Source organism: Drosophila guanche, unplaced genomic scaffold (assembly GCF_900245975.1).
Source record: "Drosophila guanche unplaced genomic scaffold, DGUA_6, whole genome shotgun sequence".
Classification (NCBI taxonomy): domain Eukaryota; kingdom Metazoa; phylum Arthropoda; class Insecta; order Diptera; family Drosophilidae; genus Drosophila; species Drosophila guanche.
In genome coordinates this window covers 10,060,433-10,086,836 of record NW_022995744.1, presented here as the reverse complement: position 1 = coordinate 10,086,836, position 26,404 = coordinate 10,060,433, and the positions used below count along the sequence as shown (strand labels likewise).

Genomic DNA, 26,404 nt, shown 5'->3' with positions numbered 1-26,404 from the left:
CATGTACAAGAGAGAGTGAAGAAAGAGAGAGAGAGAGAGCGAGAGCAAGCAGTGCTGCCTGTTGCGCAGACGCAACTGACTCTGGGGGCCGCAAGACTGAGATTTTGGGGCGACTATCTTTAGTTTTCTTTCAGTCACGGGCGCGATCAGTTTGTCGTGAAATGCTTGTTCTGTTGCTGTGACCAGAATACCGTGAATATCTCAAGCGATAAATGTTAAATTAGTACCACAATTCTATAGCCGAGGGCCCAAGGGAATCTGTGCAACATTTGTGATTGAGTTTTGAATACAAAAAGCTTGCAGGAATTACTACCAGCGCACCCATCAAATGGAACCACACTTCCACAGCTGCCTTGGACGATATTAAATCTTTGTAAGTATTTGCAGCTTAATTGAGAGAAAGATTGCACTCAGGACTATCAGAGTTCCCACACTGCAGGCTCTCCCTACGCTCTTGCAAGCGAGGTGGAGGTTCATAAACTAGTTAGACACATGCACTAAACCAGAAAAAGTAGTTGAAGGTACAAAACTGGTTACATTACTCAAAACGAAGACGCTTCCCCGCTGCTGCCAAACCAAAACCAAAGACCAAAGACCAAAGAGTGTAAGAAGTAGAAAACGATGAAATGTACAAAGGCCCACGGGCAAGAGCACAATAATCGCGCACAAACGAGCTGGCGAAGCTCAAAAATTATGGATGTTAAAATGAAAATGGCAATAAAAGGGGCCCCAGACACAGCCACAGAGCTGGGATCCAGGGTAAGGGTAAGGCAGGGAGCCAAAACCAGTTGAAATTCCATTTAACACAATGCAGACAGACAATAAAAGAAATTAGAAATTAAGATTCCACCCGAAAAAAAGGGCGGCAAAAAGCAAAAGAGGCAAAGAGCACCTACGACGTTGGCCACTGGCACCAGAAAATAAAATACAACCCAATAAAAGGGTAAAGAACAATGAAACAAAAGAGTGTACACTGTACAGGTGAATGTCCAGAGAACAGAAACAAAAGCCGGAGAACGTTTTGTTGTCCGCTTTGGTCTGCTGCTGGTGCTTTATATGTCGCTAACCGCGCAATTACCACGTTTATGAACTGGGCCAATTGACAGTTCGGAGCCGTTGGCCACAGAGCCAGCCAGAGGCAGAGAACACCATCATTATGTGATCCCACAAGCGGCGATGTCGTCTCCCATAATGACGGAAGATTGTTGTACTCGTAGTATCTAAAGATCTAAGCGTTTTGCCTCCGGAAATTGATTTTTGTGCTAACGTTTACATGTTCGTGTTCGTGTTCGTGTTCTGTTCGCTGACAGGAAGAAGCTGCTTTGTTTGACCCAATTTATAGGCGGGGCGGTTGCTTCATAATAACCGACAATTTACGCAAATTCACTCCCTCCACCTCTTTCTCCTCCTGACTCATTGATAACTGCTGCAGTTGGCCGGTGAAAGTCCCGAAAACACTCCGAAGCTGAGCCAAATGACTCAGACAGATTGGAGAGCGACACAGCACAAGGCCAAGACAGGTTGCCAAATCCTAGACACCGAAAACACACCCATATCTGTGTGTCTCGCCTGTCTGTCCATCTGTCACCAAAGCACATTTTTCTCTCTTTCGTATTTGTGTTTGGGTAATTTTCACCTGCACTTCATTTCACTGAGGAGGCAATGAAAATTTTCATTTTTCGTGTGTCGGAAGTGGATCAAAGACAGAGCAGAGCAGAGGCCCGGCACGGCCCGAGAGACCGGAGAAATAGAAATGCGAAAAACCAGATTCAGATTGAAAAATTATGTACATTTTTACGAGCATTGCTTTGGTGTGCGTTTATTTTGATTTCGTTTTCGTTGTCTTGTCACAAATTATTCATTTACGAGTTAATGAAACACTTTCGCTCGTTAAGAGGCTGCCCCGGTATCAACCCCAAACCTGTATCTAAATCTGAATCTGAATCCCAGGCCGAGCCCACTTCTGGGCCGACTTTGATCCCCCGTCAGCGTTGGCGGGACTCTGGGAAACTGTTGAGAATCGCAAATTGGTCAAGAGAACCTCATCCGAGCCTCATCATCATGAAGATGTGCTGGCCTGGCCCAAATTGGCATCTTTGCTGACTGATCATCTGTGCCGCACGATTCTTGGACGGCGGCAAAACAGCACCAAATGACAGAGACACAGACAAGTAGAGAGAATCACAGACAGAGACAGAGTCGGAGTCGGAGACGCTGGCTGAGCGATCAGATTGATCTCTGCAGCTGGCTTGGTCTCGGTGCCGCGGCGAAATAGAACATAACGCTAAGCTGCGATTAAATTGCATTCAAATGATGTAAAATCGCCTCTAATGGGCTGATCTTTTGTTTCGCCTGTCGAGCCGAGCCACCACTCGGAGTCGACTGAAGAGTGTGGAGGAAAGCGACCTCAAATGCAAGAGTTCGTTGCGGTAANGGACAGTTTTTGAGAATAGATATTGCAGTGGAGAGTGTGCGGGATAAAAACCCCCCCCCCCCCCCCCCCCCCCCCAACACAGTCACAGCAACATGAAATACAGACGTCCAATGCAGGAGAATGGAATGGGAATGGGAGTGGGTATGGGGGATGTGCGTGCCGCGCATGCGGAATCGCGGCACTAATTGCATTTCGGGTTCTTATCTGTTGAGTGCGTCGATGCATACTAAGAGGAAGCGGACACAGCCACGGCGACAATTTGCATTAGACATGGACTCAAACTAAATAGAGTTATCTGCAACTGGTTGTGGGGTTTCCCCATTAAATTGGGGTAATCAAAAGTTTAAATTTCAATTAAAATAATCTTGTAATTATCGACTTTAAAATTGGTTTAGCAGGAATATGTTACTAAGGGCCAAAGAAAATTAGATTCTTCAAGTCTTTCCTATTAAAGAAGTTCTTTTTATCACGTAAAAACGTTTCCCATCAATTATGGTGTATCTTACAGAAATTTATTCTCAGCTTCGCTGACAAGTCACCCGCCAAGCATTTAGCACTGTTGTTAATACTGTTACCTCAGCCTAACGGTTTTCACTCCCTGACTTTACACTTTACACACAGACTTTTCAGTTGCATGTCATTCTATTCTCGAAGGAGGCAGGGGCGGGGGCAGGGGCAGAGCGCCCTGTTCAATATGTCAACCTGTTTTGCTGCCCGCACACCTTGCCATGAGGGGGGTATGGGAAGGCACTACCACAATGAGTAATCAAGTTCCCGAATTATGCTCCAGAGAGCACAGACACACACATACTCGTAAAGGGTTTCGGAGAGGAGCGTGTGTGGGAAAGAGCGGTGGAGAATCATCCGCAGATTTGTTGGTTTTTAATTAGTTTGGTCGTCGGTTAAAGAGTAACGGTGAATGCTTTTAATGACTCTGCCGCTCCGCGCTCTTTGCTATCCACTCTCCCTACGCCTGATGAGCCTCCATACTCTCTCTCTCTCTCTCTCTCTTTCCCCCCGGGCCACCTTCAGTTCTGTGTTATTGTTAATGTTATGCCTGTGGGTTCTTTTCTTGTCAACTTTTCTCCTACTTTTGTCGTAAAAAATGAAATGCACTTTTGGTTCCGCACAAATCGTAATGGAAAGGGTGAGCTGGGAGAGAGGAGTGACGCAATTTATTACTCCATGTACATTTGTATTCCGTATTGTTCTTCTGCTTCTTGTATGTATCTTCTTGCCAACAATGTTGTTCTGCTCCAGTAATATGCCTGCGCGGCGCCGTTAGAGCTGTTATGAAACTGCAAATGTTGCACAGATGGAGAGCAGAGCACTCCACGCATACATATTCATCCTCTAGTGGCTATTAAACAATTAATTCATTACACAATTGGTGGAACGTTACTTATTAAATGCTTCCTTCATCCATTGTGCAATTGCAATTGGCACCCACCTGTTCGCTTGGAGTATCGATATCGCTATCGCTATCGGTATCGGTATTGTCTATCGTTAATCAGTTTTCTCTTCCGGCAAAAAGAAGATTGCATAAATTTGCAACATTCCACATTGTGTTCCTTATGACACTTATGACATCCAGCAGCAAAGAAAGAGCTAGCGGTATCCGAAATGTTGAATAATGAAGCTACCAATAAAAACAGATCTGGTCTGACAATTTGCAATCACTTTCAAAAATAAATCAACAAAATACACAAATAAATAAACACGAATTCGTACGGGTTGCCCTTTTGATGGGGGGCCTGCATTGTTTGGATGATTCAATTTTCGATTTTCTAGTTTGAAATGAACTTTCCATTTCGGTGCTTTCTGATAAGCATCCCATTGACATCGATGCCTCTGCTGCCCCATCCGCCACTGCCTCTCTCTCACACACCTGTCACTTTTCACTTTCTTCGTGGCCTCGACACTTTGTCGGCGTCTATTATTATTGAAAGTGGTCGTGGTCGTGGATGTGCAGCCGACTCTTCTTAATCTGTCCGAAAATCGCTCACATGCGTTCGAGGTAAATTCCAACGAACATTCGGACACAATGGACATGGATATCTGTACATTTTGGGTATATTTTTGGATCACAAAACGGGTTAATGGCCGGCCCGGCCAGTCGACCGACTTCCGTTAGACAGACAGACAGTTTTTGCAGCCACTGTTCAGATCAAATTCTCATCAATCATTCTTTGACTTTTTTTTGGTCCGTGTGTCTGCCTCTGCCTGTCTCTCGTTTCGTTGCAATGTCTTGAACAATTTCACCGATAGAGAAAATCGGCTAATGCGAGAAATTTAATCAACTTATGCGTGGACAGACGACGTCTTAATGCTTAACGTTGAAAAAGGCACTCTGCCAGTTATTTTTGTCTTTTATTTTATTATTTTTGTGAAGTTGTTTTTTTTTATATTTTTTTTCACGCTGCTCAGACGTAAGTCAATTTATTCTTTCTTTCTCCATTCGAATACACAAACACACAGACAAAGGAGAGAGAGGGGTGGAGTACTCGTACCAGTTACCAGTTTTGGTTTTGGTTTTGGCTTTTGGCTCTGTCTCTCTCTCCGCTCCCCATAGCGGCTGCGCGCATGCGCATCTAGGTCAAGCGCTGATGGGATGCCTATGGCTGTGGCTGTGGCTGTTGCTGTGGCGATGCCGATGGCCATGGCTCCCCAAGCGTTCTAACTGTCATGGGAGCAGTAGGGTACGTATGTACAACGTACTGGAACATCTCCCCTCTCTCTACCAGCACACGTGTGTGCGCCGTGCCTCCCTTTTTGGCTTGGTCTCTAATTGTGCCTGTTCTGTTCTGCAATTTGGCGTCTTTTTCTGGTACTTGGAGCCCGCTTTTGGCGGTATTTTTATTAGGCAAATGTGTTTCCGTTCCATTTGAATGGGAAATGACTGGCAGCAGATACGAGAGAATGGTTCTAATGGGGCTATGCCTATGGGAGAGCCGTACACAAGATATTACAAGCGATAAATGGAGTTTAGTGTGCCACTGGGAATTAATTCGGGCATACACTTGTTGCGGAAACCAAACCCAAAGCCCACATTTAATATATTGATTATTAATTTCTCTCTGCGACCCCGACCCCGAGCATCATTAGGAAATTCCAAAAATAAAACAGAAATTTTACTTTTCGCTTTGAGAGTCTCTCAACGCTAACGATGACTTGCCGCACCGAAAACTATTTTTTGACCGCAACGTTTCTCCTCTGAACTCTGCTTTGATTGCGCATGTACTACATTGTGGCATTACGAGCATTAATACGCGTGTATCGTACATGCGTACCCCAGCTCCAGCTTCAGTTCCAGCTCCAGAGTCAGGCATCAACCTAACCATCTTCATTGCCATTCCCGCTGAACCGAAGAACTGGTTTCTTCGCTGTGGTGCGGGCTGTTCTTCGAGTTGTTGTTATTGTGGAGAGTGCAAGCAAGGTGGAAATATGAAGTGAAAATTCCGAATTTGTAGGGCTCAGCCGGCAAGCGTATCAAAGTGTCAGGGAATTCTCTAATTAAATCTGATTTTTGTGGTGGGATAGCGCTTTCGCTTTTTATGACTGCTGGTCGGTCAGGTCACCTGAGTGGTGTTCGCTGTTCCCAGACTGGCATCACAATTAGTTATGGAATTTATATCATGCGACATTCCTTCATTAAGGGATTTCAATGTGGAGTCGTGTGCTGGCGAGGACTTTGACTTTGAGTTCGGGAAATGCAAATGGAAACCGGTTGGAGTGTTTCGTTTCGTTTAGTTCTTTTCCTTTTGCGAAAAGTGAGAATTTTGGCTTGGCTAATGGCATGGCCAAACAGGATTAGCCGGTTCCTAGGCATGCTGGCCCATTGGCGAGTATTTTCACGGAAAGACAGAGAGAGAGAGAGAGAGAGAGAGAGAGAGAGAAGCACACCAGCCAGAGTGGGCTCAAAAGAAAGCAAATCCAAATCCCCCAAAGTCCAACGAAAGTGAAGCAGCAGCAAACAAACCCATACAAAAAAAAAAAATTCCGATTTACTTTGATTATTATCTTTCAGATTAGCTCACAGAAGCAACATAACAGCCGGAGCCATGGACACGGTCTATGGAACAAAGAAATACTTCCAGAGCCTATCGGGTGCGAGTGATATATACAGAGGGCAGACATGTCGGCAAATGGTGAGTCGTTTATCACACGCAACACAAAAGGGATTACTGTTAGGGGTTGGGAATATAATTAACATATGCCAGGGGGAATTTGTCGCAATTAGAATCTCTTTGGTAAATAGAAATGTTACATCAACTTGGGGGCTCCAAAAGTCAACATACTTAGGAGCGCAGAGTGCATCTTTACTGTTTGTTTGGGATCTGGCTGTGGCTCGGGCTGTTTGCATTCCTCCAGTCCAGAGTCCACAGTCGCTCCAACAGCTGCTAGACCAGCGACTAACCTGGCCCAGCCGCATAGGCAGCCAGCGAGCCAAACACGACAGAGATAGCAACAGCAACGGCGACAGAGGAACAACGTTCTAAAGGTGAATGACTTTCTCTGCCAGAAGCAGCCACGAAAGAAGAGACACACACACACACACACACACACAGAGAGAGCGGGGAGAGAGAGAGAGAATGAAGAAGAGGCCCCGAGGCAAGTGGAGAATTTGGCCAAAAGAGAACGCGTTGCGTTCTGGGCACAGGTGGAAGGGGAGGCCACTCAGGAAGTGCCCTGCAGCTAATGAATGTTAAATGGTAATCAAGAAACAATCAGACTCTACCCTAGAGGGGCTGGGTGTTGCAGCTCCCCAGGTGCAATGACTTGTGCTCCCAGGCCAGGCTAATTAAATGCACCCGAGATCGTGGCCATGGACATTAACAAATCATGACAAGTGTCGTGTTTGGTCGGTCTTCTGCCCGAGCGTCAGGTGGGGAGCACCGTTAGAAGTGCTTAAAGATGCGCGGATTCACTTCCGAGAATGAGTTCTCAGACTGGCGACTGGCAGATTGGCAGCCAAGAAAGAAAGTCGCCAAAGGGCTGAGAAAGTTGTCTCGTCGCTGGATGATTAACTAATTAGCAGCTATCGAGATCAATTGGCAATGGGCTGTCTGGGTTGGCAATGCCGATGGCTTTGACATGCTTTCGAAACACACTTACGCCAGCCAATCTTCTCCAACAATCTTCTCCAGAGCACGGACTACACCTACCAGAACACGCTGGGGCGCAGATCGCAGCTGGGCGCCTACTATCACATGAACAAGCAGCCCTCGTACACGAACGATCATAGCATCAACAGCCAGTACGGATACAACACGTGGGGCATCTGGCGCGATGGCCGGAACATAGCACCATCCACGTTCTCGGCCAAGACACAGACGCAGTATCCAAAGAATCGATCATTCTCCATCATCCTCACGACGGCCGCTTTTATAGTTCTGCTGGCGGTGATCTCCATTGCGGGTCTGGCATTCTACTTTAGCTCCATCAAGGCCACCCTGGAAGATCGTAAGCATTGAAGATGCCCCCCCCCCGGGAAACCCCTTATTGAGCTTCTTTCTCACAGCTATCTTGGGCTTTGAGGGCTCCTTCCGCATTGCCAAGGGGGATCTGTACTCCACGGGTCTGAAGTACAACCACACCACCACGTACAAGCAGAAGATTGACTTTTACAAGCGCTTTGTGGAACGATCTCTCACGGACAATGGCCTGCAGCCGCTGCGCACCGATGTCTGGGGCTTCGGCGATGGTCCTCTGATCAAGGTCTCCTTTCGTCTGTTCCTCGATGTCCGTAAACTTCCGCAGTACGTATATCATGCTCCATTCTTAACTTTTTGTGGTTGTAGCCCCTTTTGATCTCTGCAGGAATATTTTGAGCGTGGAGGAGTACATCAAGGAGTCTCTGTTCTTGGAGACAGCGGCCACTAAGTCACTCTATCGCTCGCTGCGCCTGGACACGGAGTCTGTGGAGATCAAGCGGATCATGGACGAGCAAGTGATGCGTGCAGCGGCAATCCTAAAGGAGGCTGTAAGCACACACCCCCCCCCCCCCGATCTTTCGCTGTTCTCCACTAATCCTCAGCTAATTACTTGCAGCAAACGGTGCCCACTAGTCAGACGCAGCTGGAGAAGCGGCTCATGAAGAAGGGAACGCCTGCACCGGCACAGCATCCAAAGCCACTGGGAAACACCACACCCAAGCCGCGCAATCCACTCGTTCGCAATCACTCAGCGGATGAGGAGCCGGAAATCGATGTGGAGAATGCGCCCGTCATACAGGGCTCCTTCGAGGGCTCCTTCGAGATAACCAAAACGGATGCGGACATTGCGCGCAAGAAGTTGCCGCCCACACGGGCCTATCAGATCAGCAGCAGCGCTCAGCCACCCAAGTCGATAGCAGTTACGCCTTACTCCCTCCGGGTGAAGCCCAAGAAGCCGGGCATTGAGAAGCTAACAACGATTGTGCCGCAGCAGCAGCAGCCTTCCACCAGAGCAACCACAACCAAGGCGACCAAGAGGCCAACAACAACCACAACCCCAACCACAACCACAACAACGAGCACGAAGCGAACCACGAGCACGAGCACTAGTAGCAGTACGAGCACCACGACAACAAGTACAACAACCACAACACCCAAACCCACAACAACAACAACAAGAAGCACCACCACCAAGGCGCCCGCAACAACTCCTTCCCCACCGAGCACCACACTGCCCAGCACCACGACATTCACTTATCCCACCGTGACAGCGCCCACTCCCACCCACAGCATGTCCCTGCCCAAGCTGGATGCGAATCTCTTCACCACATTCCCCATTCTGGACACGCAACCCTGGCGACCGATGCACCGCGAAGTGCCGGAGCTCATGGCTGGACCGCCGCCCGCTTTTCCCACAAAAACGCTGCCTGGTGGTGCTGGAACCACGCCCACTGTGAATCACATACCGCAAAGGCGAATCGATGAGCTGGAGCTGCCATTTATAGGTGACAATCCCACGCCGCCGACAGCCGCTGTGGCGCCATCGAACATCGATGATCCGTATGGACCGATGTCCATTGCGGGATTCCTGAATCAGGGAGTGCGCATGAACGAGCCAAAGATGCCGGAGTTGCCGGGCGCAGGGCAGGAGCAGCAGGATCAGGATATGCTCTTCTACCACAACTTTGGCAGTCCGATCTTCATGCCAGGCACTGAGAATATAGAGCGCCTGGGCGGAGCTCTGGTCGAGCCGCATCCCCTGCCCGTGCCGCTGATTGATGACGTGATTATTCCACCATTCAAGCCGATCGATCCCACGCTGGGAACGGGCGACAAGCTGCCCTTCAACATCGATGCCAGCAACGAGCGGTTCGAGCACTTGGGCGGCGGTGTCATAGCCAAGAAGCAGGAGAAACCGGACAAGCAGGAGAAGCCACAGAAGCAGGAAACCTCCACAAAGCAGGCACCCATTGAGCTAACCACGCACAGGATCAATCACACCAGCACACCAGCTCCAGTAAAGTTCGTGGTCAGCAGCTCACCCAGGCCCACGAGTGCGCCAGCTCTGCCCTCGCTGAAGCCGACAGACAATTCGGTGCTGGCCGACACTATTGGAGAGTTTTTCATGGAGCTGCTGAACCTGCCCAAGGAGGGGAATGCAACCAACAGGAGCACCACACCAGAGCCAGAGCAGCAGGTGGACATAGATACCGTAGAGTCAAGAATAGAGCCAGATGAAATCGAGACACCAAAGCCGCCGGCGAACCACTCCAAGCCAAACTTTTTAAAACTGAAGGAGCACATTCTGCAGCGCAATACTCCATCCCAGATTCTGGCCAATGACACCATAGACACCACAACAAGTGCCACCACAACCACAGAGGAGCCAAGAACTGTCACTAGCATTTCCAACAGAAATCGCATCCGTACGACCAGCGAGCGACCCACAATGATGGACGATTCGAACCTATTTCCCTCGCACTCCAAGTGGCAGTTTGTCAACAGCTCTTCGGCGCAGAACTACGGACACAATTCGAATATGCGAAAGATTTTCAACAAGACGCTGCAGGCATGGGTATCGGAGGACATTGACAAGTCGGAGAACCTAACACTGAACGACATCAAGACGCGCATCAACAATGCCAGCAACATACAGGACATTTCGCTGATCTTTGACACGCTGGCCTCCAAGCTGGGCATCACGCCGAGTGTTCCCAACAAGTTTCCTCCCTTCTCGCAGAACAAACTGAAGCATCCACCGAAGGAGGAGACCAGAGTGAGGACAACGACTACGGAACTGCCAGTCCAAGAATCGAGCGTGAGCTTTATAGAACAACGAGAACCATTCATTAAGCCAATGTCCAGTTTTATGGACGATGGATCCTCGGAGGTGCTGGGAGCTGCCATTCCAGTGGTCGGCGAGGCGGAGGTGGAAGTGGTGGATCCGCTGAAGTACGAGGAACTGCTGAAGATCTCACAGTTTGCGGAGCCCACATCCACCACCGCAGAGCCGAGCGTGCATCGGCTGGTCACCCTGCTGCCCGTGCGCTCCAATTCGGGCATTCGCACCTACAAACCACCCACCGAAGACTTCGAAACGCAGCGCAGCAGGCAGAGCGAGACTTCCCCCGCATTGAGGGAGGGCAGTGGAGCAGCCAATATACGGCGCAAGATCCACCTCAACCAGAGCCGTAGGTTCGGGCAGCCGCCGGCAGAGGCGGTCGTCAAGGGTGGCATCAAGGTCACAGTCAAGAAATGATCATCGAGAGCAAGGACAGAGTCGGCCAAATAACTTCAAGATGAGATTACAAGAAGGAAGCCCTACGATTAGGGTTTGCAGAATTTACATATGTAGGGTCTTTGCACACGATTTGTAGCTCTAAGTAGGGAATATAACATAAGTGTATCTCTTTAATTGCGGAACGTGCAAAATAACAACATCTTGTTCGAAAATTGTTCGACTGCTGGAACAATTTTGGAATGACAATTCCTGTTATACTTCGGCGACGCGATATCTCTGTGTGTGTGCGTGTCTGCCAGTCCTCAGTATTTAAGATTTATTATATTAAATTCCTTGTTTAAGTGTGGAATCAATATAATTTAGTTTGTATACGAAGCTACGATTTAAATAGAAATATTAATTTTTCAGTTCAATGCGATTCTTATGTTAATGTTAGATTTCTGATTGTGTAAGTCGGTAGCATAAGTTTTCCCCCATTTATTAAATGTGAATAATTTATTATTTAACGTTTGGGTTTCAATTGGGTTTGATATTTCTTTTCTTGACTAGATGAACGCCAAATGAACGATCGCGCTTAATGGGAATGACATGCAAGCCGTAAGCACGGACAGAAGATAAACTACAAAATAATTCCACTTTCCAGCCATTCATGGGAAAGTAGTACAATAATAAAAGCGATGTTTCCTTAATAACTAACTTATGGATTAATGAATATTGAAATCATAATTGAATAAAATGGATTACACACTCACAAACACACGGATTTATTGCGAATTTGCTTTATTTTGATCAATTTTCGTAGTATTTCCCGCGTATGGCACTCAAAGTCTTCAGTTTACAGTTATTACTGTAAAGATGGACGACTCAAGTGGACGACAATGTGTGCCTCAAATAATTTCAATGGCAGCGAATTCCGATCCAAATCGTTCAAATCAGTTGGAAAATCGGTGCTCCAAGAATTAATAACTTTACTGCCCGGTAGTACATGATCTAAAACACTTTAGCACTTTGTTTTTTTAGGAACTTTCCGGACATTCGATTGAGGCGACGGTCGATGATAATGTAATCGTATATATATACAATAATCGATCCCTTGCTTCCAAAAGGGGTTATTTGAATGAAAAAATCAAATACAAATTTGTAAAGGACGAGGTCATAAGGTATACAAGCCAAAAAAAAGAGTATTTGCAATAATCAAAATTGATTTTTCAATCGGATTAAATTATTGTTTCAGTGCTAATAGTCTTTGCAAGCTAGTAATATCAAATAGAACCTCAAAATCGAGGAATCTGATTTAAGACTACCGCATATTTACGGTATGTATTTAAAGTCAGAAGGTATATTTTGGTATATTTTTTAGTGGTTTTTCGCGGTTACACTGAAACACACCTACGCTAGGTTGTTGTTGTTGGAATCAAAAATCAAAATAAGAACAAACAAGTGGCATTCTACAACTTTATATACAAACCGTCTTGTGATAAGGAGCCTTGTGCCGGCAGAATCGTATTTCAGTGAATTCAGCTTAAGATGGGCTGTGCAGAGAGCAAGGATGGGGAGGGCGAGACACAAAACAATAGGCCTAAGTACCGGTCCTGTACGGATGTGTTCTGGCTGGCGCTTTATATTATATTTTGGCTATTTCTGGTAAATATACGCAAACATTCCGATCGCCTGTCGCATTATAGCGGATATATATGCGTGAGAGTGCATACAAAAAAGTGAAAGCGAGCGGTGAGAGATCAATCTACTTTAATGCGAATGCGAATGCTTTCCTTTGTGTCTGTGTGAGTGCGCAAACGCTTGGCGCGCTGTCTGTGAGGAGGTGGAGGCGACAGACTCAGACTACTTGTTACTTAGGCGAGCGAGTCATGTCGTCATCGCCATTGCCATCATATGAGCATGGAATTGTTAATTCTGTTAATGAATGCGATGATTTAACACTGGCTCTTTGAGCTGAATCAATGTAGGCCAGTGTCCAGTGTCCTGCTGGAAACGCCACTCCCTTGACATGAAAGCATTTCCATGTGATATGCATATATCCATGGGGTACGTCCATTAAACCGATTATTATAATAATGGCCCTAGTCATGCCATGTTCATGGGCGTTGGCGGACAGTACATATTTGCTGGCTATCTCTGCGCTGCCGTCTTTCCATTGCTATTGATCCGAGGGATTTTCTTTTCAGATTGTGATTGCGATATTTTCGTTTGTCTATGGCAACCCTCTGCGAATCATCAATGGCTACGACTCCTTTGGCAACACCTGTGGAGTTAAGCACAATGAGCGTTTCCAAGGGTTCCCTCTGTCCGGCATGAACACCGTCGACAAGCCCGAGCTCTTCTACTTTGATGTGAAGGAGCTGAAGAAGTCATTGAAGATATGCGTAAAGAGTTGCCCCGCCAAAACGCTGACCAAGCCCAGTGAGCTGCTCCAGTACTACACTGAAACGGGCAGCCATCTGTGCAAATATGACTACAACATGGATCAACTCAACGCGGTGGGCAATGATGGCAAAACCTTCAACTTCCTCGGCCCATGTCCCAGTTTCCCGGTCTACGAGAGGTGCAGTTTGCTATCTATTTTATATTCCAGTTGAATACTCCAACGTTTGCTTTCCTCTTAGTTCGCCTGTGCTGCATCGCTGTGTGCCAAAGGGCACTGGAGACAAGGTGCAGGAATTTTACAAGATGCTCAATAACTGGGATGTGGCAGCACAGTTCCTCAGCGACATTTACTCCAGCTGGCACATCATTGCCATGGTCTGTGGCATAGCCCTGCGTATGTACCCGGGAATCACTGCGTGCTTGGAATATTTTATAAATTATATTTTTCTTTAGTCATTTCCATTGCTCTGGTGACCATGATGCATTGGCTTTCGCGCATCGTCTCCTGGGTCATTTGTGTGCTGGTTATTGTGGCTAGCATTGGCCTGACGGTTGCCCTGTGGTACGCCTACTACAACATCAAGTACAAGTCGGGACAAGTGAACACACAGTACTCCCTGCTAGAGGAGTTTGTGCGCAATCAGCAGGCTGTGCTAACGTTGGCCATCCTGGCCACCATAACAATGGTTTGCTATACCCATAAACTGCCTCAATGGATGGTTACTCATGTGTTTCTCTCTTTTATAGATTATCCTCTTGGTTGTCATCTATTTTCTAAAGAACAAACTGGCTGGCTTGTCGGCTCTCTTTGAGGAAGCTGGCCAATGCATGATGAATCTGCCGGGTCTTTTGATTGCTCCGCTTTTGGCTTTCGTTGTGCTGATTGCCTTCCTCAGCTTCTGGGTTGCGGTTGTCATCTGCCTGGCCACAGCCAGCTCTCCGGGTCAGAGTCCCATTGCGCCGTTTGACAACACGGCCGCACATCAGCAGCCGCTGCCTCCCAATGCGTTGTTTGTGAGCAACAATACCAGCCTCAACGATCAGAGAAGTAAGTAGAGACGAAGAGAGGCGTCGAGATGAACTCATTTCTTGGCCAGGTGCTATTGATAATTGGCTTTGGAGCAGTGCTAATTGAATCTTAACCAAAACACATCTAACATATATTTCTTTTGTATTGTTGTTTGTGTGTGTGATTTATGGGTTGAATGGAAGTAAGTGATTTTCGCTAAAGGCACAACCGAGTTCCATCTTCAAACTCTGTACATATTTTTGAGTGTTTTCTCTTTTCTAAATCACTTTCGGATCTACTGTGTACATACAATAATCAATTCCCTTGAATGACTGTACCCCATGCCTCAGTTTGATTAATTTTAATCCCCGTTTGTCACAGCCATTGCCCGCGTAGAGTATGCCGATGCTGGTGCCCTGCGCAGCATGTTCTGGATCTATGTTGTGGGTCTCATTTGGACGGTGGAGTTTATTTTTGCCTGTCAGCAGTTTGCACTGGCCGCCGCTGTCGCCTTTTGGTACTTTGGCAAGCCCACCACAACGCCCACATGGTATGCCATTGGCAAATTGATTAAATATCATTTGGGTACAGTGGCCAAAGGTTCATTTGTGATCACTATCTTCAAGATTCCTCGCCTTATACTCACCTATTTGTATGCCAAGTAAGTTGCACAGCATCTAGAACATTTATAGCAACTATTCACGTTTGATATTCCTATTCCAGGCTGAAGAAGGGCGAAGACAAGGGCTCGGAGTGTGCTGCCTGCTGCTTAAAGTGTTGCATCTGTGGCTTCTGGCTGCTGGAGAAGTTCATTCGCTTTCTCAATCACAATGCATACACCGTTGTGGCCATCGAGTCGATTAACTTTTGTCCAGCTGCTGGAATCGTAAGTTTGAGCTGGAGACAATCCTACGAGAGGTATCTAAAATCTCTCCTTTTGTAGGCTTGGAATGCCATGGCCACCAATGTCCTGCAAGTGGCCACAATCAACAGCGTTGGCGACTTTATTCTCTTTTTGGGCAAGGTTGTGGTGGCCGCTCTCTCCGGCCTGATTGGCATTTTCATGCTAAAGGACAAGCCGGGTCTGAACTTCTACATGGCCCCCGTAATACTCATTATAATATTTTCATTCTTCATCGCTCACATTATTCTGTCGCTCTTTGAGGTGAGTTATCCATGCTGGAATGTATTATCACCAATAATGATTCTCTCCCCCAATAGATGGTGGTGGACACGTTGTTCCTGTGCGTTTGCGAGGATAAACAAATCAATGGCCGCGCTGGTCGTTGGGCTCAAAGCAATTTGGCCAAATTGGTTGGCGAGGAGCCGCTGCAGCCCGGCGAGGAGCCGCCCATACAGGTGGTAGAGATGATGCCGATCAACAAGCAGCCATTCAGTATTACACGACTCCCTCCATCTGACCCAGAGGTTGCTCCCATGTCGGAAGAGTAACGCTCCAGGCGCCACAAAGATGCTTTCTTTCGTTTATATTTATTCCAAGCCTCTCCGCAACTCAACGCACATCTCACTAGGATGTTAATATATTAATATTTATATATATAGATACTTATGTTATAGCCCCAGTCTAAGGACTATCTCCGTCGCGACGTACAAAGCCCAAACAGTGACAGCGAATAGTAACACGTAATCTTGTCTATTGATATTCAAAATAAGTACCCACAATTTGTATGTGTATGAAGGTGTTTATAAAGTTTAAAAGTTTTGTAATTAAATGTATTTTCTAACATCAGATATTTAGATTTTTTTTGCACGTTTGTGTACCTTTGCTTTCTTCTGGTCAATTACCTTTTTAACGGCCTTCAGCTGTTTCTCCTTGATCTTCTTGGTCAGCGCTGACTTTGGCGTTTTCTGCTCCTTTTCCTGCTGCTTCTTTTTGGCTATCGCAGCCAGGATCTTGGCTGTCGCTATGGGATCTTCATCGTCGAACAGTTCCTCGTTGTCGATGCCGTCGTATGCGTTGATTGGTCGCGTCGCCTCATGCTGCACCTTCTGCTCCACACGGTTCACGTACTTATCCTTGGCCGACTTCTTCAGGATCTGTCGCTGCTTGGAGGGGCTGACATAGTCGGGATTCTCCCATAGGGTTTTGCCGGTGAAGGAACCGTCAAATATCTTGACGGGATTCATCACGTAGCGTGGTCCCACCTCCGAAAGGCCACCGTCTTCGGAAAGTATCTGGAAATTCCTGAACCAGATGCGATTGTCCAGGTAGGTGAAGGTGAAAACATGGTCCACAAACGGCTGGCTCTTGGGATGATGGTGGGGCACTGAGTAGGTCTGCACAAAGAGCTCTTTGAGCAGCTTCAGGTGCGGCAATTCATCGAACTTGGAGTCGAACGAGAGCAGTGGACGCGAGCCTTTCAGACAATTTCCGGTCATCTTCAGCTCGGCCATTGTGTGGATGTTCTCGATAAGGAATTTGGCTGATGGACCTTCGGAGCCGGCCGTGTTGGACACCCACATGTACAGGTCCCGCTTACGGCGCCCCTCAAAGAGCATGGCCTTGTTGCAGTGCTTCATTTCGCACATTTCGTTCACCACCGAGAGCGTCTTGGCACGCTCCATTTTTGACTCGGCCCGATGATGCGGCATTAGGGTCTTGATGTCCCGCATTAAATGTCTGTCTCTGTGGCTAATGCCACGAGCTGCGAAGACCAGCACACGCTGTTTGTTCACCCACTTTTCCTGCAAGATCAAGTGCCTACATTTTAGCAGTGCCATGAGATTGAATTTTTATAAGCGGCTTACTCTTTTGGGAATAACATCGTCGGATTTCCTCTGTGGAGGCAGCGGTGGATTTTCATCAACCGGCACAATCTCTAGCTGATCGACCTTCTGTTTCTTTTGGAATTTGCGACCCATTTCACTTTATTTTAATGATTTCGTGATTTAAAATAAAAGGCGCTCCAAAACAACGTGGAGTTTGAGTGTGACCGCGGAATTAATGACAAAATATACCGACAGACCCTCGGAAATATACCAAAATATATCATTTCATTTTCAAAATATACTGTAAATATACCGTAAATATAAAATAATGTTCCTCGACTTTGTCTTCTGTGTAATATAACCAGCTGGTTAGGACTCTCAGCTTTAAAACTGTAATTTTACTTGAATCATCATTGAATTCTCCACAAGATTGGCTGATTTTCATAATTTATCTTTATTGGATTGATTGCTAAATAAAGTTAAACCTAAAAAGGTCAACCAGGGGTGGACAAACAGCACGTTCTATTTGTATTCTAAATGCAAACTGCATTTTCCAACACTGATCATTTTAATTTAATATTTTTAGATTTATTTTCTTCCAGCTTAAAACTATTCGGAAATGTATGTTTTTAATCCTCGTCTTCGTCATCGGATCCCGGCTCAGGACACATGCGACACCTGCTTTCATTTATACCGTAATTTACACAATGTTCGCCCACACATTCGCAACAGCCATCGTGGAACCATCTGTAACTGGTGGCTCCAGTCTTTAAACATGTTTGGCGGCACTTGTTCCAGGATGTGCACTGATCCAAATAAAGAACCGTACAGTTGACCTGGGACTCGGATGGATCGTAACTGTCATAATCATCTGTCGGAAATGATACGACGCTCCAATTGTAGGTGTAGCCATCGTTTGGAGAGGATGCCATGGCTCTGAATAAGGCGGGTGCTCCCTCAAATTCCTCAGCGTGTGATTTTCTCTGCAATTGCGCCAAGTCCGCCATAACAGACTGTAAATAGGAAAACGCAAATAGGGTTTTTATAAGCAGGTCTATGAATGTTTTCATGCTGAATAACTAATTGCAACTAAGTCGTTTAGATGCTTGGTAGGCCTGTCTTATAAATACAATTCCACAATGCCAGGTAGAAAGTACTATTCGGCAGGTAGGAATAAGATAAACATCTGTCACCAAGAGATTAAATTGTTGCCTCTATCTCGCAAGCCTACCTTTTTTTTCAAGATGTTCAAATGATCAGTGTTGGACGCTGGACCCAAAATTCGCTCGTTGCAATCGGACAGTGACCATTTATGGTATATTATATACTTTTAACTACGAAATTGAGTCACTGAGAATATCAGCCCACAGACAATTGATTCATCAATCACATGAAACTATAGTTTTTGCACTGAAAGTCCTAACTAGCTGCTAATATTAAATAGAACATCAAAATCGAGTAAAACGATTTATGATATTCGATATATTTTTAAAATTATAAGGTATATTGTGGTATATTCCGGAATACTTTATCGATAACCCTGATTTTATGTATACGCCAGCAAAAACAGCGGCTAGCGCGAAAATTTTCTAAGTTGAGAAAATAATTAATATGTCTGATTATCGTTCCCAATCTCGAGGCGGAGGACGCGGCGGCCAGGACTATTCAAACGACGATGATCCGCCCATGTCCAGGCTCTTCATCATATGCAATAAGGCGCATACAGAGGATGACTTCCGTGAAGCGTTCTCCGCCTATGGCGACATCGAAGATATATGGGTGGTTAAGGACAAGCACACCCAAGAGAACAAAGGCATTGCCTACGTAAAGTTCTCAAAAACCTCTGATGCGGCAAAGGCCCAAGAGGAAATGAATGGCAAGACTATTGGAAAAATGGACAGAACCTTGAAGGTTCTGGTTGCCGCAAAGTAAGTGATAATTGGGGATTATAGATTTCTAATTTGATTATGTTAATGCAATTTCAGTCGTAACCAAGGCTCAAATAAGTCGGAAAACGAGCAGGAAAAATACGTGAGACTGTTTATTGTGATACCGAAGACTGCGACAGAAGATGACATACGGGACGAGTTTGCTCAATGGGGAGAGGTGGAATCCGTCACCATTGTCAGGGAGAAGAACAATGGCAATCCCAAAGGATTTGGCTACGTTCGCTTCACAAAGTGCGTGTGAAAATAGCACGACCAAGGAGTCACTGATCGCTAATGTATTTATTATATTTCCATCAGATTCTACTACGCTGCTGTGGCCTTTGAGAACTGTTCGCCCAAGTACAAGGCTGTGTTTGCCGAGCCCAAGGGCTCAACGCGGTCACAACGCGACCAATACGGTCGTCCGGCCGAGGATAATCCCGTGTACAGCAATCCTGGACGTGGAGGCTCCAGTTATAACAACAATGGCGCCAGCAGTGGGGCCGGCAGCTTCAACAACGATTGGAATACTTCCACGAACAATGACATGTCCGCCTTCTTGCGCATGCAAAATGTGCCGGTCGCTCAGCCATCGTGCCTAGAGGTAACCGTCAGCAACTGTGTAAATCAGGATCAGCTTTGGCGACTCTTTGACATCATACCCGGCTTAGACTACTGTCAAATAATGCGCGAACGTAAGAACCCAAAATCTATCAATACAAATCTTCATCTAACTAACTCTGAAATGCATTTCAGATGGACCACGTACCAATGAAGCGATGGTTGTGTACGACAATCCCGAAGCTGCTATCTATGCAAAGTATGTGCATCTATATACATCTGGAAAGAGCTTTTCATACCATTAATTGCATCTTTCGTACTTGCAGGGACAAACTACACGGACTGGAGTACCCCATGGGCGAGCGAATCATTGTCAAAGTGAACGGCATGAGCTCTGCACGGATGGATACATCATTTATTGACAGTACGAAAAAAGCTTCTAGGGGTAGATGCCGATACTAACACTAAATTAATTACCACTTAAGTTCACCATTTGCTTTTAGTTTAATTGCTACTGCTTGTAGGAAGCTTTTACCTTTTGTCATGTTCTAATATTTACCGAATTTCAGAACGCACCAAAAAGGATGCCATATGCAATGTGCCCCTGCCACCTGCCCAGCCTTTAGCATCACCCGATGCACAAGTTGCCCAACGACTTTTCATTGTGCTCTCAGCGGTAGGTGGACAGCTACATATATCTGAGGAGCGTACAGTAAATAATTATCCTTTGACAGAATCTACCGCATTCCATTTTGAAGAACATTTTCTCGTGCTGGAAAGGGCTCATCGATGTTTATTTGCTGCCCAACAAGAACTGTGGCTACGTAAAGTACGCAGAGTGTGAAAGTGCCCAAAGGGCCATTCATGTACTGAACGGTGCTGAAATATGCGGCACTAAAATTAAGGTACAAAATGGTTTAATATTGAAACGAAACATGTCTAAAAGAGAATACTGTCTGTCAGGTTATGGAAGCTGAAGAGCGAAGTGGATCTGACGATGGTGATGGCGGAAGGAAACGTTTGAGACGAAACTAAGTGTAAGTATGAGCTTTAAGATACTCAGATTTCGCCTCGATGTATTAATTTAGCCATAGTTGGAATGAGTGTGGTGGTGCCATGGTATGAGGTAAGTCTTTAGTATATAATCTTGATATAAGACTCGATTTACACATTTGAAATTATGCATATGCCTAACGCTTTTGTTCAGACAGTCTACTGATTCGTATTGGTATTCGTACCTACCTCCCAGCACGCAATTGGGGCCATTGACGATGCGGTGCCTCTGACTGTGAACATAATAAGAACAACACATTTTTATCTTTCTATTTCCACAGACCCACTGACAACAAAATGAACTTACAGAGAACTATATGTACGAGTACTTTACTAACTTGAGAAAAAAAACAGTCCAATCAAACACAGTTCAACTGACTCAACCAACAACCAAACAACCAAAACACTCAAAACGGAATGCAACAAGAACGCAGAACCAAGAACACAGTGAAAAAGCGATACAGACTCGGAGAACGCCGAACGTCGAACGCTGACAGGAGAACGGAGAACGGAGGACAAACAGGCAACACGAATCCACCCGTACCCGTACAATTGACTAACAACTCAAGTGGGCTCTCATACAGAGTACTCGTAGCAAGACCCAGACCGTAAACGGAGCCAACGAAACCAACCAACCAACCAACAACAACACCAACACCAACAGTGCTAGGGGACTATCGGATCTATCCGCAATACCGTTACGAAGCAAGCTACAAAACATATACGAACTCTGTCTACCATGTACTATTTACATACTAACGTATTACGACATGATAAAGAAACAAGAAAATGCAATTCAAAACGCGTGCAAGTCTCAATTCATCTTCGCGAAACCGCGAAATTAATCATGCATAAATTACATACATATATTTACAAGTATATATATATGACATATTTTAATCAATATTTTATTGTGTAAGCCATTAAAAAGATATTAATAAATGGAAAAACCACACAAACTCGCATTTGTTTTAATTTGATGCTAAAAACAATGGGCTTTGTTGTATAGGCAGGGTATACAAACATGTATTTATGTGGTGCTGCCAACTGGCACGACAAAAAACAATGCAGCCCTGGCGTTGCAAATCTAAACAAGTTGGCAGCCCGGCACACTACCAGCTGTGTTGGTTTTTTGTTTTCTTTCTGTAAATTATTACAATTTTAGCAAAAACAAGTTAAATTTATCAGCGAAGACCCACAAATCAAGCAAAATGGATCCAGCGCTGCTTCGCGAACGCGAGGCCTTCAAAAAACGGGCAATGGCCACGCCCACGTAAGCTACCCCTTCCTATTTCCCTGATGGTCCTTTGTAAATGAGACTGAACCTCTTCCATCCTGTCTCCACAGCGTTGAGAAGAAAGCAAAGCCAGATAGACCTCAGCCACCGCCGCCCAGTGATGACGCCAAAAGGAAAATGCGTCCGCCAACAGCTCCAAAGCTGGACTCATCTTCGTAAGTTGAAAATCCTCATTGACGTGTCCACACTCAGAGTACGTTCCATGGGGAAATGATCCACTTTTAGGTACAAAACCATGTCTGGCAGCTCGCAGTACCGCTTTGGAGTGTTGGCCAAGATAGTGAAGTTTATGCGCACCCGTCACCAGGACGGTGATGATCATCCGCTGCAGATTGAGGAAATTCTTGACGAGACCAACCAACTGGATATTGGCCAATCTGTTAAAAATGTAAGCAGTATGATAACTCCTTCCACGCTGGCAGTATGATAACTCACCATCCATTGCAGTGGCTGTCTGGCGAAGCGCTAAACAACAACCCAAAGATTGAAGTCAGCCCGTGTGGCACAAAGTTTAGCTTCAAGCCCGTCTACAAAATCAAGGATGGCAAAACTCTGATGCGACTGCTGAAGCAGCATGATTTGAAAGGCCTGGGCGGCATACTGATGGAGGATGTGCAGGAGTCCCTGCCGCATTGCGAGAAAGTCTTGAAAAATCGTGCAGCAGAAATACTTTTTATCATCAGACCCATTGACAAGAAGAAAATATTATTTTACAACGATCGAACGGCCAATTTTTCGGTGAGCTTTGAGCTACGTGTGCTTAAGCTTCAATTAATTATCTATGCAATGAAATTGGGCCCACAGGTGGATGATGAATTCCAAAAACTCTGGCGTTCGGCCACTGTTGATGCCATGGACGATGCCAAAATCGACGAGTATCTCGAGAAGCAAGGTAAAACCGAACAAATACGTAAAGATTCGTCTGATTTTATCGTAACATTGGTGTCCCCACAGGTATACGTTCCATGCAAGATCATGGCCTCAAGAAACCTGTTCCAAAACGCAAGAAGGCTGCCAACAAGAAGCGACAATTCAAGAAGCCCAGAGACAACGAGCATTTGGCTGATGTGCTGGAAATATACGAGGATAATACCCTAACACTTAAGGGCGTTAATCCTACATAGAAATTAGGTTATATACTAGAAGATAAGGCCATTCAAAACAAGAGTACATAATGAAAACACCGAATCTTATTACCATGAAAGATCTTTTATATTATAGTAGCTCTTTCAACAGGACTTCGAACCTCAGCACACCTTATGACTTGTTATGAAATATTAACTCTTAGAGTTCGTCCTAGGTAGAGTACTCTACCGACACAAAAATAGCTTTAAAAGCAAGCATTATAAATTTATTTGCCTATGCACAATCTCATTGAGAACTTTCGCGGGGTGCTCCAGTTCTCAGTGTGACTGTTTCCCCGAATGATTTACGAGGAACCAAACCAAACCCGATTGCTATCTTCCAGTACCAATGGCTTTGAACTTAGAAATACGACATCAAGAGCAGCGAAAGATAGTTAAAAAGCAAAGGCGTGTAATCTTGTCTTGACATACCAGCGCGACCCCTTCTTCTTCCCTTCTGCTGTTGTATTTTTGAGTGCTTCACAGGCCCATGTGTGTTGGCAATCGATGCTGATGCCGTGCGAATAAATTGGCAACAACGAAAGGCAAATAGATTCAGTCTACAGTGAAGTGCCTGCATAGCCAGTTGGAATACTTAGAAAGTGAGTGCAGAGGAATTCAATAATTACACTACCCAAGACCTTTTTTTATGGTTTGTTTGTTCTGGAATTGTTTAAAGAATACTTTTCTTCTGGATGTAAAGAGTTTTATTCAATGGGAAGTATTCAGCTTTCAAAATCCAAAATGTATCATATTTTTAGCATTTTTGTTCAAAATTTGGACTTTTAAATCTCAGGATACAACATAAATTATATCTATGGCATTTTACCTCTTGTTTATCAGCCTCAACAATTTTGCCATAGGAGTTAATAAATATTAGAGAAAGGGTATACGAAATTCGACGTGCTGTAAAGAGCTCTGCCACGTTCTTTGGCCTCCGCCAGCGGCCAAAACTTGTTTTGAAATAATCAATTATTATGTGCATGTTCGTTTGGTATTCCTCTAGCTTACGCCAGTTGACTTTCAGCGTTTCTCGCCTTTGAACGTTGACAATATGAAGGGGACTGCACTTCCAGTGGCCCTGCTGCTGCTCCTGGCGGCCATTATTGCACCCACAACGGCACACACATCTGAGTAAGTTGGAGCAAAACATACACATACATACATACATACAGAAAAATGTGTTGGTATGTGTGTGATTGGGGGCAATGTACGAACTTTCCCTTTGTTTGGATTTTGTTTTTCCTGCAGAGACCTTGTGTATGGCTATGAATGCCGCGCTGGACTGTGCCGGAAGGTGGAGCTGAGCGAGGAGAACTTCTCCAAGGCAATCTCGCTGCCCGTCTGCCGGCTCTTCTGCGGCAGTTCAATTGGCACGCTGTGGCCCAAGCCCACGGGAGCGGTTCGGCTGGACACACTAATGCGGCAAGTGGACATTTCGTTCATTGACTTCAATATCACAGGCATCGCACGCAAGGAAAAGCTATGGAAGGCAGCCGAAAATCGTTGGATGGATATGATTGATGCCAAAATTCCCGATCGCAAGATTCTCACAAGGGGCGGCTATCGCCTCACCGTCAACGTCAACACGCCTGACGATGTGGCGCCGGCCAAACTTACCCTGGACACGGATGAAAGCTATCGTCTAGACGTAGACACCGATCCGTCCGGCCATGTGGTGGCCAGCATAGCTGCGAGCAACTTTTTTGGTGCCCGGCATGGCCTGGAGACACTCTCCCAACTGATTGTCTACGATGACCTAAGGCGCGAGGTGCAAGTGACGGCCAACGCTTCCATCAGCGATGCTCCCGCGTTCAAGTGGCGCGGCCTGCTGCTGGATACCTCTCGCAATTACTACTCCGTGAAGGCAATCAAGCGAACTCTGGGTACGTCTTGGGTAACTGTTTCCCACTGAAATCCACTTAATGGTTCACTTTTTTGCAGACGGCATGGCCTTGGTTAAGCTAAACACTTTCCACTGGCACATCACGGACTCTCACAGCTTCCCCCTGGAGGTGCGTAAGCGGCCAGAGCTCTACAAGCTGGGTGCCTATTCGCCCCGCCAGGTGTACACCCAGCGCACTGTGGCCGAGGTCGTGGAGTACGGTCGCGTGCGTGGTATCCGCGTGATGCCAGAGTTCGACGCCCCGGCGCACGTCGGCGAGGGATGGCAGCACAAGAATATGACGGCCTGCTTCAATGCTCAGCCCTGGAAGGATTTCTGCGTGGAGCCGCCTTGCGGACAGCTGGATCCCACTGTGGATGGCCTCTATGATGTGCTAGAGGACATTTATAGCGAGATGTGGGAGCTCTTCAGCCCAGATGTTTTCCACATGGGCGGCGACGAAGTGTCCACCAGCTGCTGGAACTGCAGTCTGCCAATCCGTCAATGGATGAAGGCTCAAGGCTGGGGCCTCGAGACTGCCGATTTTATGCGCCTGTGGGGACACTTCCAGACCGAGGCGCTCAAGCGTGTGGACACTGTGGCCAATGGAACACAAACGCCCATCATTCTGTGGACCAGTCACCTCACGGAGGAGCCCTTTATCGATGAGTACTTGAATCCGGAGCGTTATATTATCCAGATCTGGACAACCGGCGGCGATCCAAAGGTGAAGAAGATACTGAAGCGTGGCTTCAAGACAATTGTCTCCAACTACGACGCCCTCTACTTTGACTGTGGCGGAGCTGGTTGGGTGAGCGACGGCAACAACTGGTGCTCCCCCTACATTGGCTGGCAGAAGGTGTACGACAACACCATGTCGGAGATTGCCGGCGACTATGAGCATCATGTGCTGGGCGCCGAAGCAGCCATTTGGTCGGAGCAAATCGATGAGCATACGCTGGACAACCGCTTCTGGCCGCGTGGCAGTGCCCTGGCCGAGCGTCTCTGGTCGAATCCCAACGAGAGCTGGAAACAGGCGGAGTCACGTCTGCTGCTGCACCGCGAGCGGTTGGTGGAGAACGGCCTGGGAGCCGAGGCTCTGCAGCCCCAGTGGTGTCTGCAGAATGAGCGCGAATGCCCCGTTGACGCGTATGATGCACAAGCTTGATTAGCGATAAAATATTCTTTGATTACAGTCCATGTTCTTATAGCAATAGCCAGTGCAGTGGGCATCGGGTGAGCGGCAGTCATCTCGGCTTGCTGCTCGTCGTAGTTTTAATTGTCTGAAATAAACTGCAGCCCAGAAAGTGACCTTACGCAAG

At 46.3% G+C, this 26,404-nt stretch overlaps 7 protein-coding genes across 8 annotated transcripts; 5 read left to right on the top strand and 2 right to left on the bottom strand.

Moving 5' to 3' along the window:
* Positions 1-115: 115 nt before the first annotated feature.
* LOC117579701 (flocculation protein FLO11) lies at positions 116-11,523 on the top strand. Its single transcript, XM_034265692.1, has 6 exons — positions 116-373; positions 6,462-6,582; positions 7,582-7,897; positions 7,956-8,193; positions 8,255-8,417; positions 8,486-11,523. Exons 2-6 carry the CDS (start codon positions 6,496-6,498, stop codon positions 11,126-11,128), a joined length of 3,447 nt encoding a protein of 1,148 aa, XP_034121583.1. The 5' UTR covers positions 116-373; positions 6,462-6,495; the 3' UTR covers positions 11,129-11,523.
* A 979-nt stretch (positions 11,524-12,502) lies between these two features.
* On the top strand, positions 12,503-16,254 carry LOC117579404 (CTL-like protein 1). Its single transcript, XM_034265283.1, has 9 exons — positions 12,503-12,754; positions 13,297-13,673; positions 13,735-13,889; positions 13,949-14,181; positions 14,243-14,543; positions 14,886-15,165; positions 15,228-15,390; positions 15,448-15,669; positions 15,726-16,254. The coding sequence occupies exons 1-9, from the start codon at positions 12,638-12,640 to the stop codon at positions 15,954-15,956; spliced, it is 2,079 nt and encodes a 692-aa protein (XP_034121174.1). The 5' UTR covers positions 12,503-12,637; the 3' UTR covers positions 15,957-16,254.
* Positions 16,155-17,460, bottom strand: LOC117579405 (ribosome biogenesis protein BRX1 homolog). The gene is made up of 2 exons (XM_034265284.1): positions 17,274-17,460; positions 16,155-17,210 (listed from the first exon to the last, which is right to left on the bottom strand). Exons 1-2 carry the CDS (start codon positions 17,385-17,387, stop codon positions 16,260-16,262), a joined length of 1,065 nt encoding a protein of 354 aa, XP_034121175.1. The 5' UTR covers positions 17,388-17,460; the 3' UTR covers positions 16,155-16,259.
* Positions 17,461-17,806: 346 nt separating this feature from the next.
* LOC117579457 (protein twisted gastrulation) lies at positions 17,807-18,648 on the bottom strand. Its single transcript, XM_034265344.1, has 2 exons — positions 18,466-18,648; positions 17,807-18,247 (listed from the first exon to the last, which is right to left on the bottom strand). Exon 2 carries the CDS (start codon positions 18,239-18,241, stop codon positions 17,864-17,866), a length of 378 nt encoding a protein of 125 aa, XP_034121235.1. The 5' UTR covers positions 18,242-18,247; positions 18,466-18,648; the 3' UTR covers positions 17,807-17,863.
* A 147-nt stretch (positions 18,649-18,795) lies between these two features.
* On the top strand, positions 18,796-21,411 carry LOC117579726 (RNA-binding protein 45). 2 transcript variants are annotated; one of them, XM_034265724.1, is made up of 9 exons: positions 18,796-19,162; positions 19,220-19,414; positions 19,481-19,857; positions 19,919-19,982; positions 20,050-20,147; positions 20,293-20,399; positions 20,458-20,628; positions 20,687-20,760; positions 21,058-21,411. In XM_034265724.1, the coding sequence occupies exons 1-8, from the start codon at positions 18,846-18,848 to the stop codon at positions 20,756-20,758; spliced, it is 1,401 nt and encodes a 466-aa protein (XP_034121615.1). In that variant the 5' UTR covers positions 18,796-18,845; the 3' UTR covers positions 20,759-20,760; positions 21,058-21,411. The 2 variants fall into 2 exon arrangements, with proteins under 2 accessions (XP_034121615.1, XP_034121614.1); XM_034265723.1 differs by having other exon boundaries at positions 20,050-20,168.
* Positions 21,412-21,875: 464 nt separating this feature from the next.
* On the top strand, positions 21,876-23,230 carry LOC117579160 (general transcription factor IIE subunit 2). Its single transcript, XM_034264918.1, has 6 exons — positions 21,876-22,049; positions 22,124-22,228; positions 22,299-22,461; positions 22,521-22,811; positions 22,878-22,965; positions 23,028-23,230. The coding sequence occupies exons 1-6, from the start codon at positions 21,988-21,990 to the stop codon at positions 23,195-23,197; spliced, it is 879 nt and encodes a 292-aa protein (XP_034120809.1). The 5' UTR covers positions 21,876-21,987; the 3' UTR covers positions 23,198-23,230.
* Positions 23,231-23,718: 488 nt separating this feature from the next.
* LOC117579587 (chitooligosaccharidolytic beta-N-acetylglucosaminidase) lies at positions 23,719-26,403 on the top strand. The gene is made up of 4 exons (XM_034265517.1): positions 23,719-23,799; positions 24,204-24,331; positions 24,449-25,083; positions 25,142-26,403. Exons 2-4 carry the CDS (start codon positions 24,252-24,254, stop codon positions 26,248-26,250), a joined length of 1,824 nt encoding a protein of 607 aa, XP_034121408.1. The 5' UTR covers positions 23,719-23,799; positions 24,204-24,251; the 3' UTR covers positions 26,251-26,403.
* Position 26,404: the final 1 nt, after the last annotated feature.

What these genes read in the sequence shown, in the direction of transcription:
- LOC117579587 (XM_034265517.1), top strand. Translation starts at nt 24,252, where the DNA reads ATGAAGGGGACTGCACTTCCAGTGGCCCTGCTGCTGCTCCTGGCGGCC. An exon ending in ACAACGGCACACACATCTGA is followed by an intron (nt 24,332 to 24,448) that starts GTAAGTTGGAGC and finishes TTTTTCCTGCAG; the next exon opens with AGACCTTGTGTATGGCTATG. An exon ending in GGCAATCAAGCGAACTCTGG is followed by an intron (nt 25,084 to 25,141) that starts GTACGTCTTGGG and finishes ACTTTTTTGCAG; the next exon opens with ACGGCATGGCCTTGGTTAAG.
- LOC117579457 (XM_034265344.1), bottom strand. Translation starts at nt 18,241, where the DNA reads ATGGCGGACTTGGCGCAATTGCAGAGAAAATCACACGCTGAGGAATTT.
- LOC117579726 (XM_034265723.1), top strand. Translation starts at nt 18,846, where the DNA reads ATGTCTGATTATCGTTCCCAATCTCGAGGCGGAGGACGCGGCGGCCAG. An exon ending in CTGTCAAATAATGCGCGAAC is followed by an intron (nt 19,858 to 19,918) that starts GTAAGAACCCAA and finishes AATGCATTTCAG; the next exon opens with ATGGACCACGTACCAATGAA. An exon ending in TATGCGGCACTAAAATTAAG is followed by an intron (nt 20,629 to 20,686) that starts GTACAAAATGGT and finishes ACTGTCTGTCAG; the next exon opens with GTTATGGAAGCTGAAGAGCG.
- LOC117579405 (XM_034265284.1), bottom strand. Translation starts at nt 17,387, where the DNA reads ATGGGTCGCAAATTCCAAAAGAAACAGAAGGTCGATCAGCTAGAGATT. An exon ending in ACGATGTTATTCCCAAAAGA is followed by an intron (nt 17,211 to 17,273) that starts GTAAGCCGCTTA and finishes TTGATCTTGCAG; the next exon opens with GAAAAGTGGGTGAACAAACA.
- LOC117579701 (XM_034265692.1), top strand. Translation starts at nt 6,496, where the DNA reads ATGGACACGGTCTATGGAACAAAGAAATACTTCCAGAGCCTATCGGGT. An exon ending in GGCAGACATGTCGGCAAATG is followed by an intron (nt 6,583 to 7,581) that starts GTGAGTCGTTTA and finishes AATCTTCTCCAG; the next exon opens with AGCACGGACTACACCTACCA. An exon ending in GATGTCCGTAAACTTCCGCA is followed by an intron (nt 8,194 to 8,254) that starts GTACGTATATCA and finishes TGATCTCTGCAG; the next exon opens with GAATATTTTGAGCGTGGAGG.
- LOC117579404 (XM_034265283.1), top strand. Translation starts at nt 12,638, where the DNA reads ATGGGCTGTGCAGAGAGCAAGGATGGGGAGGGCGAGACACAAAACAAT. An exon ending in TCCTGGCCACCATAACAATG is followed by an intron (nt 14,182 to 14,242) that starts GTTTGCTATACC and finishes TCTCTTTTATAG; the next exon opens with ATTATCCTCTTGGTTGTCAT. An exon ending in CTCACCTATTTGTATGCCAA is followed by an intron (nt 15,166 to 15,227) that starts GTAAGTTGCACA and finishes TTCCTATTCCAG; the next exon opens with GCTGAAGAAGGGCGAAGACA.
- LOC117579160 (XM_034264918.1), top strand. Translation starts at nt 21,988, where the DNA reads ATGGATCCAGCGCTGCTTCGCGAACGCGAGGCCTTCAAAAAACGGGCA. An exon ending in CCAAAGCTGGACTCATCTTC is followed by an intron (nt 22,229 to 22,298) that starts GTAAGTTGAAAA and finishes ATCCACTTTTAG; the next exon opens with GTACAAAACCATGTCTGGCA. An exon ending in ATCGAACGGCCAATTTTTCG is followed by an intron (nt 22,812 to 22,877) that starts GTGAGCTTTGAG and finishes TTGGGCCCACAG; the next exon opens with GTGGATGATGAATTCCAAAA.